Here is a 15254-nt window from a genome sequence, read left to right on the forward strand (position 1 = left end):
GGTACCCCTTGTCCTTATTGGTGTCATGGTAGGTTTCATCTTCCTGACTGAGAGGATCTAGTGACCTGGCAATTCACTCTCTCTGAAAACAGCAACACTCTGCAGTGTTCCCCAAGGGCTCTGCAGAGCTTTGCATTTGAGCTATTCTCTGACATGTGCAACGTGTCCTAGAAAGTGGACTGTCCCCCTCCCGCCTGAAAGCCCAATGCTTGATACCCTTTGAAGTAAGTTGTTATTTTAGATTCTTTCTTTAGTGGGCAGGTGCTTGAATCCTCTCCTTGGAGGTTTGCAGGCCTAAAGTCCAGATGTGTCCGGATGTTGACTTGAAGGATATCAGCTCCTATAAGCCCTCATCTTGGTGGTAGTTGTTCCTCCCCTGGATGCAAAGCAAGAAAATGCAGTTGGCCCTGTGTCCATCCTCCTCCTTCCACAGACCCAGCAGCTGCAAATCAAAACTATCAGGAAAGAAATTGTATCCTGTGGACATTTACTTGTCATTGTTTCCTAGATCATACAGGGTTATGGAGAATTACATTGAGATTTTATTGTATTAGGTGTCAGAAACATCATGGGTAGAAGATATGGAAATACTCTGTCATTTTTAAAAGAGACTTGAGCATGTGAGGACTGTGGTGTTCTCTGTGCACTTGGAACAGACCTCCTGTGTATTTCCTGTGATGTTTCTGATTTCCAGACTTGAGAACCTTTAGGGCTTCACTGTGAGTCAGCCCCATGGAAATGCAGTATGTGGGCAGTCAGAGGTGGTGTGTAGAACCTCAGTGAGGGCTTGAAAGACCACATCCCACACCGCAACCAGGAGCAGAGAAGGGAGCCCTCTCCCCATGTTGTAACTTTATCTCTTGTTTTATAACAAGATCATGTCTTATGAAATTTTGCACACATTCTGAATAATTCCCATACATTTGGATGATCTGGGAAGCATAGATTTCATTGTTTTTTCTCCCATATGATGTGTTACCAGGTGGGAACTTGAAGACATGATCAGGCCATGGAGTCTCCTCATTTGGGAAGGGGCTACTCAAAGAAATCCTTGTTCCTGTTTTACCTTCTGCCACAGGAGGACACAAGAAGGTTTTCAGATGTGGGTACCTGACTTGCAGCCTCCAGAATTCGAGAAATAAATCTTGTGGTATAAATTACGCAGTTTCCTGTATTCTGCCATCACAACACACACAGTTCTTTGAGAGTCGATCAGCAATTCCCTTATTTTTAAATTCTGATAAAATACACCAAACATCCCTTTTTAATTCAGAGGCTTTAAGCATAGGTATGTTGCAGTCTAGACATCACCACTGTCCCTCTCCAGAACTCAGGTGGACATACTGACCAGACTGACTTTGAGTCCCTTCCGCAGGCCCAAGAAAGGAACATTCTTCTTTATGTTTTTATGAACAGGATTATTGGGAATCTGAGTTAAATCCTACAAAATTTGTCTTTCTTGGACAATGTCATTTTCAAAAGGGTATGGCTCACCCCCACTCCTGGGAATCCAGGTCCACTGCCAATTCTGCCGGCGTGTCAATCTCGGTCTCAGTGTCAGGCAGTGGTAATTGTGCATATGAGCTGTGTGTCCAAGTCAGTGGGCAGCTGTGACCCCAGGATCTAGGCTATTGGATCCCAGCCTGTGGGTTCCCCCATTCTCCAGGTCTTTGCAGACCAATGTGCACCAAGGCCGTGTGCATGGTGGGTTCAGGAGGTGCTTGTAGGATGAATCCTGAGGTGGTAGTAGGGGCCATCCCAGTGGAGGAGAGGACACTTTTGCCTAGCCAGGTGTTGTGTCATGGGTCATGTTAGACTAGAAGTATGAGCAATGCCTAGATTGTCCTGGTCTCTGTGGGCCCAGCCTAGGAGCTGACAACTGGTGTGGCCTCCTAAATACTAAGACTCATGAATCCCAGAGTAAAGGGCTAGTCCAAAGCCAGTGGAACCTGAGTGTCTTTAAGAGCACTTTTGTGCTGGGAGGCAGGGAAACATTATTGTGATGACACCTAAGTCAGATATGCGTGCTTCAAGTCCAGGTGGAGATGCTGAGGAGCAACCTGGGATGGCATGTGGCTTCCCCACCTCCACACACCTGGGGCATCCCGGGGCTCTGAGAAGCACAGCAGCAGGATGAGTACTGAGGGAGTCCACTGTCTCTGCAGAGTGAATGGGCTGTCTTCAGGGCCCCCAGCAATTCCATGTCACACCATCTGATCCCAGAGTCCTGAGCATCTTGTTGAGGCTCAGTCTGTTGCCACATTTCTCTACCTTGCAGAACCCTCTTGGCTCCCTCTGCACTCATTTCCTTGAAAATCAAACCATGTAGGGTGGGCTACACATCATCCAGAGCTACCCAGACATATTCCGCAGTGTCACCATCTCTTTGTGGGACATGAAAAGTTGACCATAGCAGATTGGGGTGGGCCACAAGCACCCTGGGATCCATGTTCAAATCACATCAGGACAATCAAGAAACTGAGGAAGCAGAGAGGGAGGATTGATCAAGGCAGAGGGCTCAGAAGGTCAGAGTACAGAGTGCAATGGAGAGTTCTGGCAGGGGCAGTTTGAGGTTTAGAAATGGTGTGCTGGTGGTGGCTGGCGTGTCTCCATGCTTCCCAAAGCCTTCACAGGTGGAAGATGCCCCAGAGTGTTCATGAATAGATACAGTGGAAGGTCCATCGGTCACCTTTTTCCTGTTGAAGTATGACGCCCCCTTTGTGTTTAGGAGCATTCTAAGGGAAAGCCTCACTTCTGTTTAAAAAAAAAATTGTGGGGAGAAAAAAGGTGCATGGACCTGTGACCGAAGGACATACATGTTCCCAGAATTTTCTGGTGGACTTAGCTGTCCATTCGTCCATCCATCATCCATCCATCACCCACTAATGTCCTTGGGTCTTTCGAAAGTGCTCTCTTTTTCCTGGGTTTCCTGAAGAGAAATCATCTTGGGGTCTCGGGGGAATAGGAACATGTGTTCAGCAGAGGGCGTTGGTACACTGAGTATCTCAGAGGCAATCCTTTTTGGAACCCAATGGTCCTCATTTTGGAATGCGCTAGGGTACTAACCATGGTTAGGGTGAGGACACCCTGGGACCTGCAGAGGGGAAGAGGGACAGTGGAGACTGATATTGCTCCTGGATTTGAGAGGACTTAATTTTGTGCGTGGGAACCTGAAACCTCATTACCTTAGGACACACACACTCAGGTCAAGGTTTTGAGAGCAGTGTCCTTTCTGGGGTACAGGGCTGGTTTTAGCACCAGGAATTTCACTGCTCTCCATTGTAGTGGAGCAACTGGATGCAGGGAAGAGATCCTGTGGTCTTGCTTTGTCCACAGTAACCCATGTCATGGGTCCTCCCATCACCAGCATTTCTGGATAAAAGCCACTCAGACAGGGCTTTCCAATGAATTCTCTTCTGTTCACTCATTACTGTGATCTGGCAGTTACACATCCAAGGGTCTTGTCAGCATGGATATGACTCAGTCACCACCATGAGTTCTACCTACAGTGGCTGCAGATATGCAACATCTGAAAGCAAATGCACATGAAAGAAAAGAGCAATATCCAAGGCCAAAAGAGGATCAGGTGTGACAAGGAGAGCAGGAGTCACTGGGGTGTGGGGGATGGGCTCAGTGGGGTGGCATTGCCTCTGGAACCAGAATGACATGAGGGGGTCAGCCCTGCTCATTGTGGGAGCAGTGTGTTGGGGAAGGTGTGGCCATACAGAAAATGGGAAACAGGATTGAATTTGGCCACAGGAGGAGGTTGGATTCATGGCCAATGTGGCTTGGAGGGCACAGGCAGACAGGGTAGGCTAGTGTACATCCCAAAGCATTGAGGCTGCCTTGATGTCCACGGTTCTGAAACACCAGCCCTCTAAGCCATGACTAACAACTACAGGCATTGATGAGGTTAGTTTCTGTGCACCTGCATCCAAGGGGCTCAGCTGGACACCTGTTTTCAGGAGGCTGGAACTATAGCCTCCTTTGAGGCTCAGCTGGGAGGATCTGCCTCTGGGCTCATGCCTGTGTTCTTTGGAGGATCCCATTTGGCTGAGCCTTAGTGTTTCTCTGATGGGAGGATGGGACACTGTCATGTCATTCTCACAGGACAGTGTCCACAGGACAGCTCATGATGGATAAATGTTGATTGCCTGGATCAAGAATGAAAATGATACTGGGAAGCAATACTGGAGATAGGGATCCAGAAAGAAGCCATAGGCTTCCCAGAACTCCATCCTGGAGATGATATGCCATCACCATTTCCTGCTTCTAGTCCAATGGATCCAGAGACAGAGTCTGATCCACCTCCAGGAGAGGATGTACTGGCTTTGGGCAGCAGGGTGCTGTGGTACCACAGAGTATCTGTGAGGCCCCCACCTCATAGCCTGAGAAGAGGCACTTGGGCAATTTGAAGTCTCATGAGAGGCCTTGGGTGGTCTGTGCCAGAGAGGTCCGCCTCTGAATCTCCATCCGCTCCAGCTTGTCATGATGTAGAGTGGAAACAGCAGCCAAAAGGGACGGACCTTGTCCAGAATTCTATGTGGGACACAAGCCTGATTGAGTTGGGGTGCATTCTTTGTCCCCTTCTTGTGATTGTACCATTTCTAAGTTTGTGCCTTCATAACCTACGATTCCTGTCTATTGCTTTCAGAGATAGTACAGGTATTTATAGGCAAATATATCCAAAGACAATCTAGAAATCGAAGGCTACATCCATACCCTGAAATGTTGGGGACACTGGGGAACCCAAGAGCGGCACAAAGTTTGGTCCAGCATCACACAGCTGGTGAGAAGGAGGGTCTGCTTGTGAATTCAGATTTGAATCCTCACGCTGGAACTCTATTGGGAGCCAAGGTGGGTAGGGTCTGGTGGGTGAAGTTGTTGGTGAACATGTGCTCAGTTGTGCACTTGATGTGGGTTGAGGTGGGAGCAATCAGCAGCCCTTGCAGTTTGGGGAGTAGTCTTGTGTGAATATGAGGCTTGGGTAGAGGCAGCACAGGATGTGACCTCAGTGCCTTGACGATGGATCAAATGGAACATGGAACCCTGGTAACCAGGCACCCACTTCACTGAGCAACCTGTCCCAGCTCAGTCTGTTGGAGACACTGGAGCGAGAGGGATGTTCTCTTGTTGTTTCAAAAAATGTCGAGCCTTAGGCCCCCAGGAATCTCAGGGGGACCACCATGCTCTTGTGTGGGAAGAGGGGGTGAGGTTTCGTCCTAGACGCCAGAGTCTGGGGACACTTTCCCAGAGAAGCTCAACAGCAACACTGAGCAGCACAGGACAGGTGAGCAGAGTAGGCCCTCATTTAGGATCCCTCATGAATGGCCCACCACTCACACTCTGGCTCTGTGTGTGTGTGTGTGTGTGTGTGTGTGTGTGTGTGTGTGCCAATGAGAACTGTCCCATTCTGATGTTACTTCATTATATTGGGATAAAGCATTTTTCTGTTTGCTACCATTTCCATTTTTGATCCCACCATTCTTGGTCCCAAACCAGGGTGAAAATGATCTGTTTCCGAACACGGATGAGCCCTGTGGGATAGAGACGCTTGAAGGTAACAGAGAGGCAGAGCTCATGAACCAGCTGGTGCCTGTCTTTTTTGGTAGGAACCCCGACTGGGGCAGCACCTTCAGGTCTATTTACTCAGCTTTCATCACCAGCCAGCAGGTGCTGGAGCTGCTCTTCCCAAGGTAAGACCATACCTCTGAGACCAAGTGTACCATCACCTCATGCTTGGGTCTTGAGGAAGTCATGTATCTCTCAGAGAACCAAACACTTTATGAGACCTAGGGGGATCAGAGGACCAAGCTCATAGTATACTGTCAGCACCAAGTGGGTGGTGGTGGGGAGTTACCTTGTCTTCTCAGGCAGAAGAAATCACCCTCTCTCACCACCTGGTCCACAGAGGTGTGTGGAGCAGCCTACACACATTGGGTTCTGGTGTTTGAGGCTGTGTACTCAGCTCAATTCCAGGCGGGCTCAGTGAGCCCTGGGGTTTCTTTCTGGTTGCTTGTTCCCTTCCTGCATGGAGAAGCTCTGTGCTAGGGGCCTGACTTTCTTTAGGCCTTGGGGAAAGCACTTTTGCTTTAGAAAGGATGTTCCAGATTCCATAGTGCTACAGAAATTCCCTTCTTAATTACAGCCAGACAGGAATTGGTGGCTGGAAGCTCCCATGCCCAGTGAGATATGTGCAAAGTAGATGTTTGGTCTCCCTCTTGAATGAACATACAGAAAGCACCCACTGTGGGAAGACACGTTGAAAGGCATTTTGACAATTCAGTTGAAAATGTGGTAAAAATCTGCTATCTTGTCTCTTTTGATGGTATCAGAAGTAGGCTATCTGCATGTGTCACCATCCGTTCCTCCTTTAGACAGGACTGCATCTTACCTTCTGCTGCCTTACCTTCAACTGTACATGGGTGGCTTGAATCTGGGTCCTACCCCAATGAGCATAGTAGACCAAGAGATCATCGTCAACATGAGGTGGAATGTGGCCAAAAGTGAGGGCTGCTGTTTCCATCTTACTAAGCTGCCAGGTTGTAAGTTTTTTGTACAGTGAGTTGTCCTGTCACTGTGTACAGCCACAGTGTCTTGGCTATGGTGGACTGGCCTGTGCAGAGACAGTAAGGCAGAGGCTGCCAAGGCCAGTTTTGGTGGTGGGGGCTGTGGGGAAGAGCGTCCAGGCATCTGCTGACTGCACACCTGCTTGTTCACAGTGCCGTGCCCATCAACCCGGGTACCTGGATGGAGCAGTACAGCGAGGCTTTCCATCAGCCTCCAGGCCTCATGATTCTCCAGCTGCTGCTGCCTTACCTTCAACTGTACATGGGTGGCTTGAATCTGGAGCGCCAAGCACACCACCTGCTGGCACAGCTGGAGGATGGCAAGTCCAGCGAGGCAGAGCCTGAGTTCCAGGAGGCCCGGGGTGTGTATATAAGGGTCTTCATAGGTCAGAGTTTGGTCCCAGAGGGTGGAATGTGTATGACTGCTGTTGGGCTGGGAACAAGGAGAAGCCATTGTCCACTCAGGCCATGCCCCTGTCTGGGAATAGGTCCAGCATGGGCTCAGGGGCTGAGATCTTCGTGACAGACAGTGTGGATTGTCTGTTTTTGCAAAGCTCACAGTCCAGTCTGTCATGTTGGAATCTTTTCTCCTCTAGCTACAGACTCACTTCCAATGCCCACCCCAGGGCTAGAGACTCATCAAGGAGCTGCTCTTGTGGCCAGTGAAGGAGCAGCACCATCGCCAGAGGCAGAGCTCAAGTCCAGTACCCCCAAGGTCTCTGCTCCGAGCTCCACAGTACCTCTGTACAACCAGCGAGTGGGAGACAGCTGCTCCATTCATGTCCATCTAGAAAATCAAAGGCGAATGGAGTATAAGAACATCGTGGTGAGCCATTCAGCAGGGGATCCCCTGGGTGCCCTCACTGGGGAAGGCAGAGAACATAGCTTAGACTAGGCCTGCCTTCATGAATTAGAGCTTCTGGAAGGTAAATAAGATTGAAGAGGATGAAGAAGACAGAGCTCAGTGTTAAGAAACTGACCTGAGATGAGGGAGAGCAGCTGCATGCCCCAGCTCCAGGTGTGAGTGGGCCTGCAGGGTGTGGGGTTTGCAGTATGGAAGTGCAGGGGTAAGTGCTTGCTCAGATGAGGTCAGAGGAATGCATAGGGTGCAGGCTGCACTCTGAAGCCTGGTGTCTAGAGTGAGTTGGACCATTGGAGGTCTGTGCAGAGGGTGCAGCAGTCATAACTCCTGTGTGCTGGAAGGCATATGTAGAATGGAAGGGATCCTCCTTAGCATAATGAGTTTATGTTATTGCAGGTCACAGACAACTGGGGTTTTTCAAGAAAACATATGTCATACTTTGCACAGACCTAAATAGGGAGCTAGCAGCTCCCTTTGCACAATTTTTCTGGATGTGGGGTTTAAGCCCTAACTCTCCATGTGTCCAGTGACAGAGAAGTCCTGTTCAAACATTGCCTCAGTGGGGTCCATACCGCATTACAACACATCAAGGAATGAGGCCATGGAGCCCAAAAGTCTCCTGGCTATCATAAAAGAGTCACAAGCATACTCTAGTTGCTGAGTCTGTTTTATATCCTGTCTGTCAGAACTAAGGGGTCTAGGGTCCTGCCTGGACTACCTACAAAGGTATCATGATTCTCAGAGCAGAGATGGGATACAGGAGCAAACTCACCATTCCTCCCATCTTGTTGGGCCAAGTGTGTCTTTAGAAAGGCTGTTAGGTATTTGCACCCTTTTTATCAGAAGGACATAGCAGGGACAACCTGACTGTTGTACCAAGCTGGGGCTAGAAGCATATAGGAAGATCCCACATGAACTCTCGAAGGCCCCAGGTAGCATGATAACACATGGTGCCCTTATCTTAAGAGCTAAGCTGTCTCCTGAATGGCTGACCAGTCACCCAGTGCTCTGGGTGGCTACTCCAAAACTCATTCTCTGATGAGTTTCTCCAACCCTGATCAGGTGACCTGCCAGGATAGGGCACCCGCGGTCATACGGAGGGCCTTACAAGAACACTTGCTCAATGAGGAGGATCCAGAGGACTTTGAGCTGCTTCAGATTGTGTCGGAGCATAAGAGTAAGTGGGTCCACTTGATGGTGGGGAGAAGTGACTTCCTGTGGGCTCAGGACAACTCAGCAGCCAAAGAAAGTGCTGTGGCCTGAAAAATAACCAGAGTGTGGTGGGTCATTTGTAGAAACAAAGTGCAATGATGGGAGTGTAAATCATTTCACCCTGGGACTGCTGGGTCTCCCTATCCAGTGTCCTTCCCTGGACCTGATCAGGCTTTGTAAACTTCATATCCATGAGGGGGAGAGGAGATAAGCAATGCCTGGCTGTCTATTTAGGCAGCCTTTCAGGACAGTGACACATACTTGAGAAAAGTTCTTGAATGAAGAAATCTTGCTTTAGGCACCTGGCTTCCAATCTTTCCATTTGTGTGAATGGACACCATTTAGGTGTTTTGGGACAAAGGTCATATCTGGCAGAAACGTGTGAAGCAATAGAACACTTCACAGATTGGCAAAAGGGCATTAGAGAGAGATAAAGGAAGGACGAGAAGCAAGAAGAAGAGGAGTAGGTGGACATAAAGGAAAAGGAGTTGAAGTAGGGAAAAATGAAGAAGAAGAACATGAAGAAGACCACACCCAGATGTAGAAGATGAAGAACAAGAACATCATTAAGTAGAAGAAAGAGAACAACAACAACACAAGATCGAGAAACACAAAGAGAACAAGAATATAACAAGAAACAGATTGAATATATGCATTGTTCAGTTCTCTGAAGGAGCCTATATTGATGGTATGAACTCCTGTACATTTCTCACTTCTGTACATTACCAAACAAGATCTCTGTACAATTTTATTTTCCTTTCACCTTCCTGATATCAGTTGCCCAAAAGTAGTTAGTAATCTCATGAAGACTTGTTCTAAGTCATCACAATTGAAAATTTCTCAAGTGTTTCCTTTCTTTTTCATTGTTAAATTAACTATTTGGGGGTAAGTGTATGTTAGCAAGAAGCTATTTTGGTTGTTTGTCAGAGGAGTCCTCTTCATTTGTGTTAAGTAATGTTTACAAGAGCAAGAGGTGCTGATAGAATAATTGTGTTATAAAAAAAAGGATAATAAGTTATTCAAAAAAAAAAAAGAATAATTGTGTTATTCTTCCCACTTCATGATTTCTCTATTATAAACATCGTTTGTATTATTGGGCTCCATGTTTCTTTTTCTCATCAGATGTTTTAAACATATTGGTATAATTGCCTGAGACACTGTGCTCCCATAAATTTAAATTGAATTTGGCTTGAATAAACTCTGAATGCAAAGGAGAATGATGAGGAGGAAATGAAGAATCAGCTGATTCAAAAAATAAAAAATAAAAAAATGGTTCCTGAAGGCACAAGCTTCCTGTAGACATCCTCCGTCCACGCCCAACACACCTCCAATTTATACCACCTCCCATTAGTGTCTTCACGTATGACTGGATTATTCCAGTGCAAGGTCAAAGCATCTACCATCACATGATTTTCTGAACCCCGTATGTGATCACTGCAGCTCCAACACAGGAGCGACTAATGGCAAATCATGATGCAAACTCCAGCATGGTCTCCATGGTAGGTTCTACCTGAACAGAGAGGTCCTGGGGTCCAGGGTGCTTTTGTTGGAAGCTAGTAGATTGGTTTAGATCCTGTGCATACTCTTTCCTCAGGGAAAGTCCCTGAGGATGCTTTAGGTGCAACATTATCTAGATTGGAAGGCCCTCAGGTCTAGAGCTCAAGCCTGACCTGCCAGAGTCTGTCACTCTTGGGCCGTGTTCTGTTGTGTACTCCTTGAGTGTCACTCACCTTCCAACCTCTGCCCCACCCTATCCAGTGCTGAGGATCCCTGCTGATGGCAATGTGTTTTATGCCATCAATCCCCGCGTGGACTTTGATTTTGTCCTCAGGAAAAGAGTCACCAGGAAGTGGGCCAACAGCAAAACAAATGAGGTAAAAACCTACCTTACTCGCTCTTTACCCCTGGTGCTCCTTCACATCCACCAGGGTGACAAAAAGCCTCAGCTCCTGGACATATGTTCTAGAATGCCCATAGAGCACCCTGACAGGTGGGGGTGGCTGAGAGTTTCTGGGCTCTACTGATGTTTCCATCCCCCACAGTTCTTGGAGTCCACTTCTTTGGTGACTCCCAGGATACCACGAGCTGTGAGCAGCAGCTCTTCAGTGGCAGCCAGACCACTGCCCCAGGCCACTGAAAGCAAGGACTCCGGTACCAATAGTGTCACCAACAGCAGTTCCCTACTGCCTCATTACAACGAGCAGGCAGAAGACAGCAGCTTCGTACAGGTCCACCTGGAGGAGCAGACCAGGAGGGATTCACAGCGCATCCTGGTAAGCCTGCTGGCAGGGCTGCCTCCTGCATGAGCACAGGTGGGGGTGGTCATCAGTTTCTGGTCTTTGCTGATATTCCATCCCCCACAGTTGTCAGAATCAACTTCTGAGGCCTCAGCCATGGAGTGTAACATCAGTCCAGCCTCCAGTCACATCTCTTCTCAACAGGCTAGGCCCAAGCCGATGGCCACAAAACACATGAAGAAATCCAGGGCCATCGGATACATAACGGGCAGATGCTCATGGCCCCGGTCCAAGAAACAGGTGAAAGACAGCTGCCTCATAAATGTCAGACTGGAGCACCAGAGTGCAAAGGATGGCAAGACTGTCCAGGTAAGCCTGGCGGAAGAGGTGTCCCCTGTGCTATCCCAGGGCAGGGAGCAAACACAAATCCCATACCATGGGCCACTCTTGCCCTCTTGAATTGGGAGTTTTTCAATGGTCAGGAAAGAGAGATGGGAATAAAGAAGAGAGAGGTCACTGTTAAGGGTTTGACCTGAGTTGAGGGAGAGCGTGACCATTTCCACCCCCATTTGTGAGGGAGTCTGTGTGTTACATGGCAGTGTGCAGACCAGAAGTGCAGGGGCAGGTCTTGGTGGGAGATGAGAAAAGGACAGAATGCAGGATGCAGGATGCAGGCTGCACTGTGTGGGATGGAGAATGCTGGTGCACATGGAGGAGGAGAGCAACACGACATTCTTCCTACCCCTTGAACAGGGCACCGAGTGTCTCGTTGTAGAAGGAATATTCATGTGGATGGAGCACACTCCACCTCCAGGGAGGTGCTGTACAGGGGCCCGTTCCCATGCCACCCTGGCTGAGTGAGGTGTCCTCCTCCATCCCAGGCAGTACTGAGCCTCTGGAGGCCAGGAGCTCTCACGGCTATCATTGGTCTTCCCTCTGAGTGTGTTCTGTGCCCTGGCAATCACAACCAAAGTCTCTTGGGTTTCTGCCTGGGCCACCCCAAAATTCACCCTGCACTCTGCAACAGCCCTGGGAGAGAGGAGGTCACTGGTCCATTCCTTCCATCGTGGTGGCATGAAAGTGTTTCTCTACCCAGGCTGTGGCGTCCTTTGACCCTGAGTGAAATGTGGCTCCACAAAGGGCAATGGCAGGGCCAGGCAGACCTTTGTAGGAGGATTGGTGTCATAGCCCTGAGGAAGGCCCCAGGCAATTACCAGGAGGCTACCCTCAGGTAGTGGAGTAGTGAGTAATGATGGTGCCCCTGTATTTAGAGCTGAACTTCCCCCTGAATGTCCCTGACACTGTTCTTGGGTAGCCACACCACGGCCCATTTCCTCAAGGCCTATCTCCCACGTTGATGCAGGTGACATGCAACGACAGGGCTCCTACGGTCATTCGCAGGGCCCTGGAACATCACTTGCTGATGGAGGAGAAGCCACAAGACTATGAGCTGGGACAAATCATCTCCCAACAGCACAGTAAGTGGGACAATCAGATGGTGGGGAGCCATATTGAAGAAGTGCAATTAGGTCAACTCGTAGCCCAAAAGAGTAGAATCTGACCAGAAGAACACTCAAACAGGTACTGATGGGCCTGGTGCACAAAGAAAACCACACTGGCACTGCTGGGAAGGTCTCTAGGTTCTCTGATCAGCCCCAGGGGCTAGTGTACCTCCCCACCAGGTGTCCAACCCTGGACAGCAACAGGCATTCAATGCTGATATCACTGAGGAGCGAGGAAGAAAGCATTCTTGCAGGGGTCATGTGGCCCCCAGGGCTCACTGAGAGGAGTGTTTGCAGAGGAAGATGGGAACACAGGGGCTAAGGATGCAGTTGGTGCATTTGTGGACTGAAGCAGTACTATTGAAAGCCTTCTCCATGACCAGAAATCCACTCTCTGTGCAGAGCATTGTCAGTATTCTAGCAAGCAGGAACAGGACTAAATGTGAAAAAAAACAGACTGGGAGACAGCCTCAACAGTCTGACACTGCATAAATGACCAAGCCTTCTGTGCCTGAGTCCACTTGCCTAGATGGAATCAGTAGAGCCAGGTTATTTTCCCTCACTAAAATCAGATGAGGGCTTCCTAGGCACGTATGCCACAAAGCTGACCTGTAATTAATGCCATTGCTGTTTTCTTTTCTGTGAACCAAAACCCTAAAGCAGCTATGATCCCCTTTCTGTCCACACTGAAAACCGCATCCAAAACCAGCCTATGAAACATTCTCTCATATCCGAATCCACGAATACTGTTAAGTGAGTAGAGTTCATGGAAGTAGAAGGCTAAACCTTGGTGGGCTCGGAAATTCATAGCACAGGTACATCCATCCAAACCCAAATAGAGAACAGGCCCTTTTTAGAGGAGGGTGGCAAGAGACAGGTGTTCAGACCAGGGACTCGCTGGCCATCTGAAACCCACTGGGGGTTGTTGCATCCCTGGACCATAGGAAAATGTGGGAGTGAAGCCGTTCCTTTCCTGGTCTTTGGAATGATTGATCTCAGTAGGGCAGCATTTGGGATGTGGCCTCCCTTGTAGGATGCCTGGTCCACATGGAGCTGACTAGCAACAATGGCAGAACATGGCTAACACGAGGTGTCTCAGTTGGTCATACTTTCCTCCCTGTCAAATACTTGGGTAAAATAAATTAGCAGGGGACTCCTGCTTTGGCTCTGAGTTTCATAGCATTCCATTTGGTTCTGAACTGAGACTGTGCATTATGGCAGAGGGTGTGGCACCTGCAACCTATGGAGCACTTGCCAACCAGGTGATTTCATGGGATATAAGGAGACTGAGAGAGTGAAGGAGAGAAAGATGGGAAGAAGACGAGGACTACTACTAGGAGAATGAGGATAAAGAGGAGCCCCCAGGGCTGGGGATATAGCTCAGTTGCAAAAATATATGTGTGCTGAGGGCCTCTCCCTCTTCAGGTCTTCCTCCATCCATGCCCAACCTTCTTCCACTTTCTCCCACTGCTTAGTGTTCTCTTCATCTTGACTGAGTATTCCATGATCACATCAGAGCACTCAACATGGAGTGCTTCACCCAAAACCCACCAGGAAACCTTGCTGAACTGGGGGTGAAACATTGAGCACATGAGTCATCTGTGTAAGATTTCAGATGTAATCCCTAGGGGTATGCTTTGGCAAAATCAAGATGAACTGTGATCTTCTGGAGCCCAAAGCCTTTGGAGGCAACAGGCATTAGTCCTGGTGAAGTCCTAGACCTAGTTTTTCCTCCGGGAAGATGGTTGAGGATGTGTCTGGTGGTATTGGAGCTGATCTGGACAGCTCTCAGGTCTGTGGCTCAGGCCTTTGCTGGCAGAGGCTGTCAGATGTTGGGGTGTCCTGCTGTGCACGTCTCAAGTGCCACCTATCCAACCTGTACCCCTCTCTCCCCAGAAATGAAGATTCCAAAGAATGCCAACGTCTTTTATGCGATGAAGCCACATGTCAGGAGAGACTTCATCCTGAGAAAGAGGACCTATCCTCAGGATGAAAAGGATGACTGGATCCCTCCCCAACCTCCCTCTTATGAGGCAACTCGGGTGCGACATCACCGCTGGAACCTGTGGACAAGAATCTGCTCCTGTCTCTCTGGGCAGTGCTAAAGCATTGCATCATGGATGATCAATGAGATTGATTTCTAAAATGTTTACTCATCAATTCCATACATAATTGGACCTTAAGTCTTTGTTATTAAAATATGTTTCTGTATTCTGATCCACTTTCATGATTTGAATCTATTCATTTTACCAGTAATTCCTAGCGGAAACATTCAACCCTAGATGAAAGAATGTTTCATTTGATCAAAATGACATTTTGGTATTGGGAGTATGGCAGATTGCATTTTCTGACTCAATTTCCAATGGGAGAAATGAAATATTGGATATTATGATACTCACATGCATGAAGGCACACACACGCACACACTCAACAGACATACAAGCACACACGCTCAGAGAGAGTTTGAGTTGGTTATGGTGAAATGCTTTTAATAACCTGCATTCTTCAGCAATGGGAGGATACATATATGCTCAATACTTAGGAAATTATAGATTAAGGAAATAATTATATATATGTATACATATGTATATATATGAATGTGAATATGTATATATACATATATATATATACACACACACATAATGAATACACACACACACATATATATATACCCATACCTCCAATGTGTGTGTGTGTGTGCATGCATCACATCTGAAAAGAAAGGTTCAGTCTGGATCACTAAAAGTAACAACTGATGCTGCAGGAGCTGCAGTAACTTAGAAGGAGTGTGGGGTAATAAGGTCTGCAGCCACACCTGGTCCCCAAGGGAGTGACAAGGTCAAAACTAGTCTCTTCACTGCCACATAGAGTC

At 48.2% G+C, this 15254-nt stretch overlaps 2 protein-coding genes across 3 annotated transcripts; both read left to right on the forward strand.

Moving 5' to 3' along the window:
* The first annotated feature begins 230 nt into the window (after nucleotides 1-230).
* On the forward strand, nucleotides 231-10949 carry LOC124975870 (ral guanine nucleotide dissociation stimulator-like). Its single transcript, XM_047538363.1, has 8 exons — nucleotides 231-847; nucleotides 983-1102; nucleotides 5503-5696; nucleotides 6723-6931; nucleotides 7166-7395; nucleotides 8494-8608; nucleotides 10402-10517; nucleotides 10686-10949. The coding sequence occupies exons 2-8, from the start codon at nucleotides 1010-1012 to the stop codon at nucleotides 10947-10949; spliced, it is 1221 nt and encodes a 406-aa protein (XP_047394319.1). The 5' UTR covers nucleotides 231-847; nucleotides 983-1009.
* LOC124975869 (ral guanine nucleotide dissociation stimulator-like) lies at nucleotides 10570-14599 on the forward strand. 2 transcript variants are annotated; one of them, XM_047538360.1, is made up of 4 exons: nucleotides 10570-10916; nucleotides 11007-11249; nucleotides 12244-12358; nucleotides 14279-14599. In XM_047538360.1, the coding sequence occupies exons 2-4, from the start codon at nucleotides 11037-11039 to the stop codon at nucleotides 14485-14487; spliced, it is 537 nt and encodes a 178-aa protein (XP_047394316.1). In that variant the 5' UTR covers nucleotides 10570-10916; nucleotides 11007-11036; the 3' UTR covers nucleotides 14488-14599. The 2 variants fall into 2 exon arrangements, with proteins under 2 accessions (XP_047394316.1, XP_047394318.1); XM_047538362.1 differs by having other exon boundaries at nucleotides 11085-11249.
* The last annotated feature ends 655 nt before the right edge of the window (nucleotides 14600-15254 follow it).

This window comes from Sciurus carolinensis, unplaced genomic scaffold (assembly GCF_902686445.1).
Source record: "Sciurus carolinensis unplaced genomic scaffold, mSciCar1.2, whole genome shotgun sequence".
Classification (NCBI taxonomy): Eukaryota; Metazoa; Chordata; class Mammalia; order Rodentia; family Sciuridae; genus Sciurus; species Sciurus carolinensis.

Bases quoted from the DNA above. Each gene is read 5' to 3' on its own strand.
- LOC124975870 (XM_047538363.1), top strand. From the start codon at position 1,010: ATGGAGTCTCCTCATTTGGGAAGGGGCTACTCAAAGAAATCCTTGTTC. The intron at 1,103-5,502 runs GTGGGTACCTGA...GTCCCAAACCAG, and splicing joins ACACAAGAAGGTTTTCAGAT to GGTGAAAATGATCTGTTTCC. The intron at 8,609-10,401 runs GTAAGTGGGTCC...CACCCTATCCAG, and splicing joins GATTGTGTCGGAGCATAAGA to TGCTGAGGATCCCTGCTGAT.
- LOC124975869 (XM_047538360.1), top strand. From the start codon at position 11,037: ATGGAGTGTAACATCAGTCCAGCCTCCAGTCACATCTCTTCTCAACAG. The intron at 11,250-12,243 runs GTAAGCCTGGCG...ACGTTGATGCAG, and splicing joins AGGATGGCAAGACTGTCCAG to GTGACATGCAACGACAGGGC. The intron at 12,359-14,278 runs GTAAGTGGGACA...CTCTCTCCCCAG, and splicing joins AATCATCTCCCAACAGCACA to AAATGAAGATTCCAAAGAAT.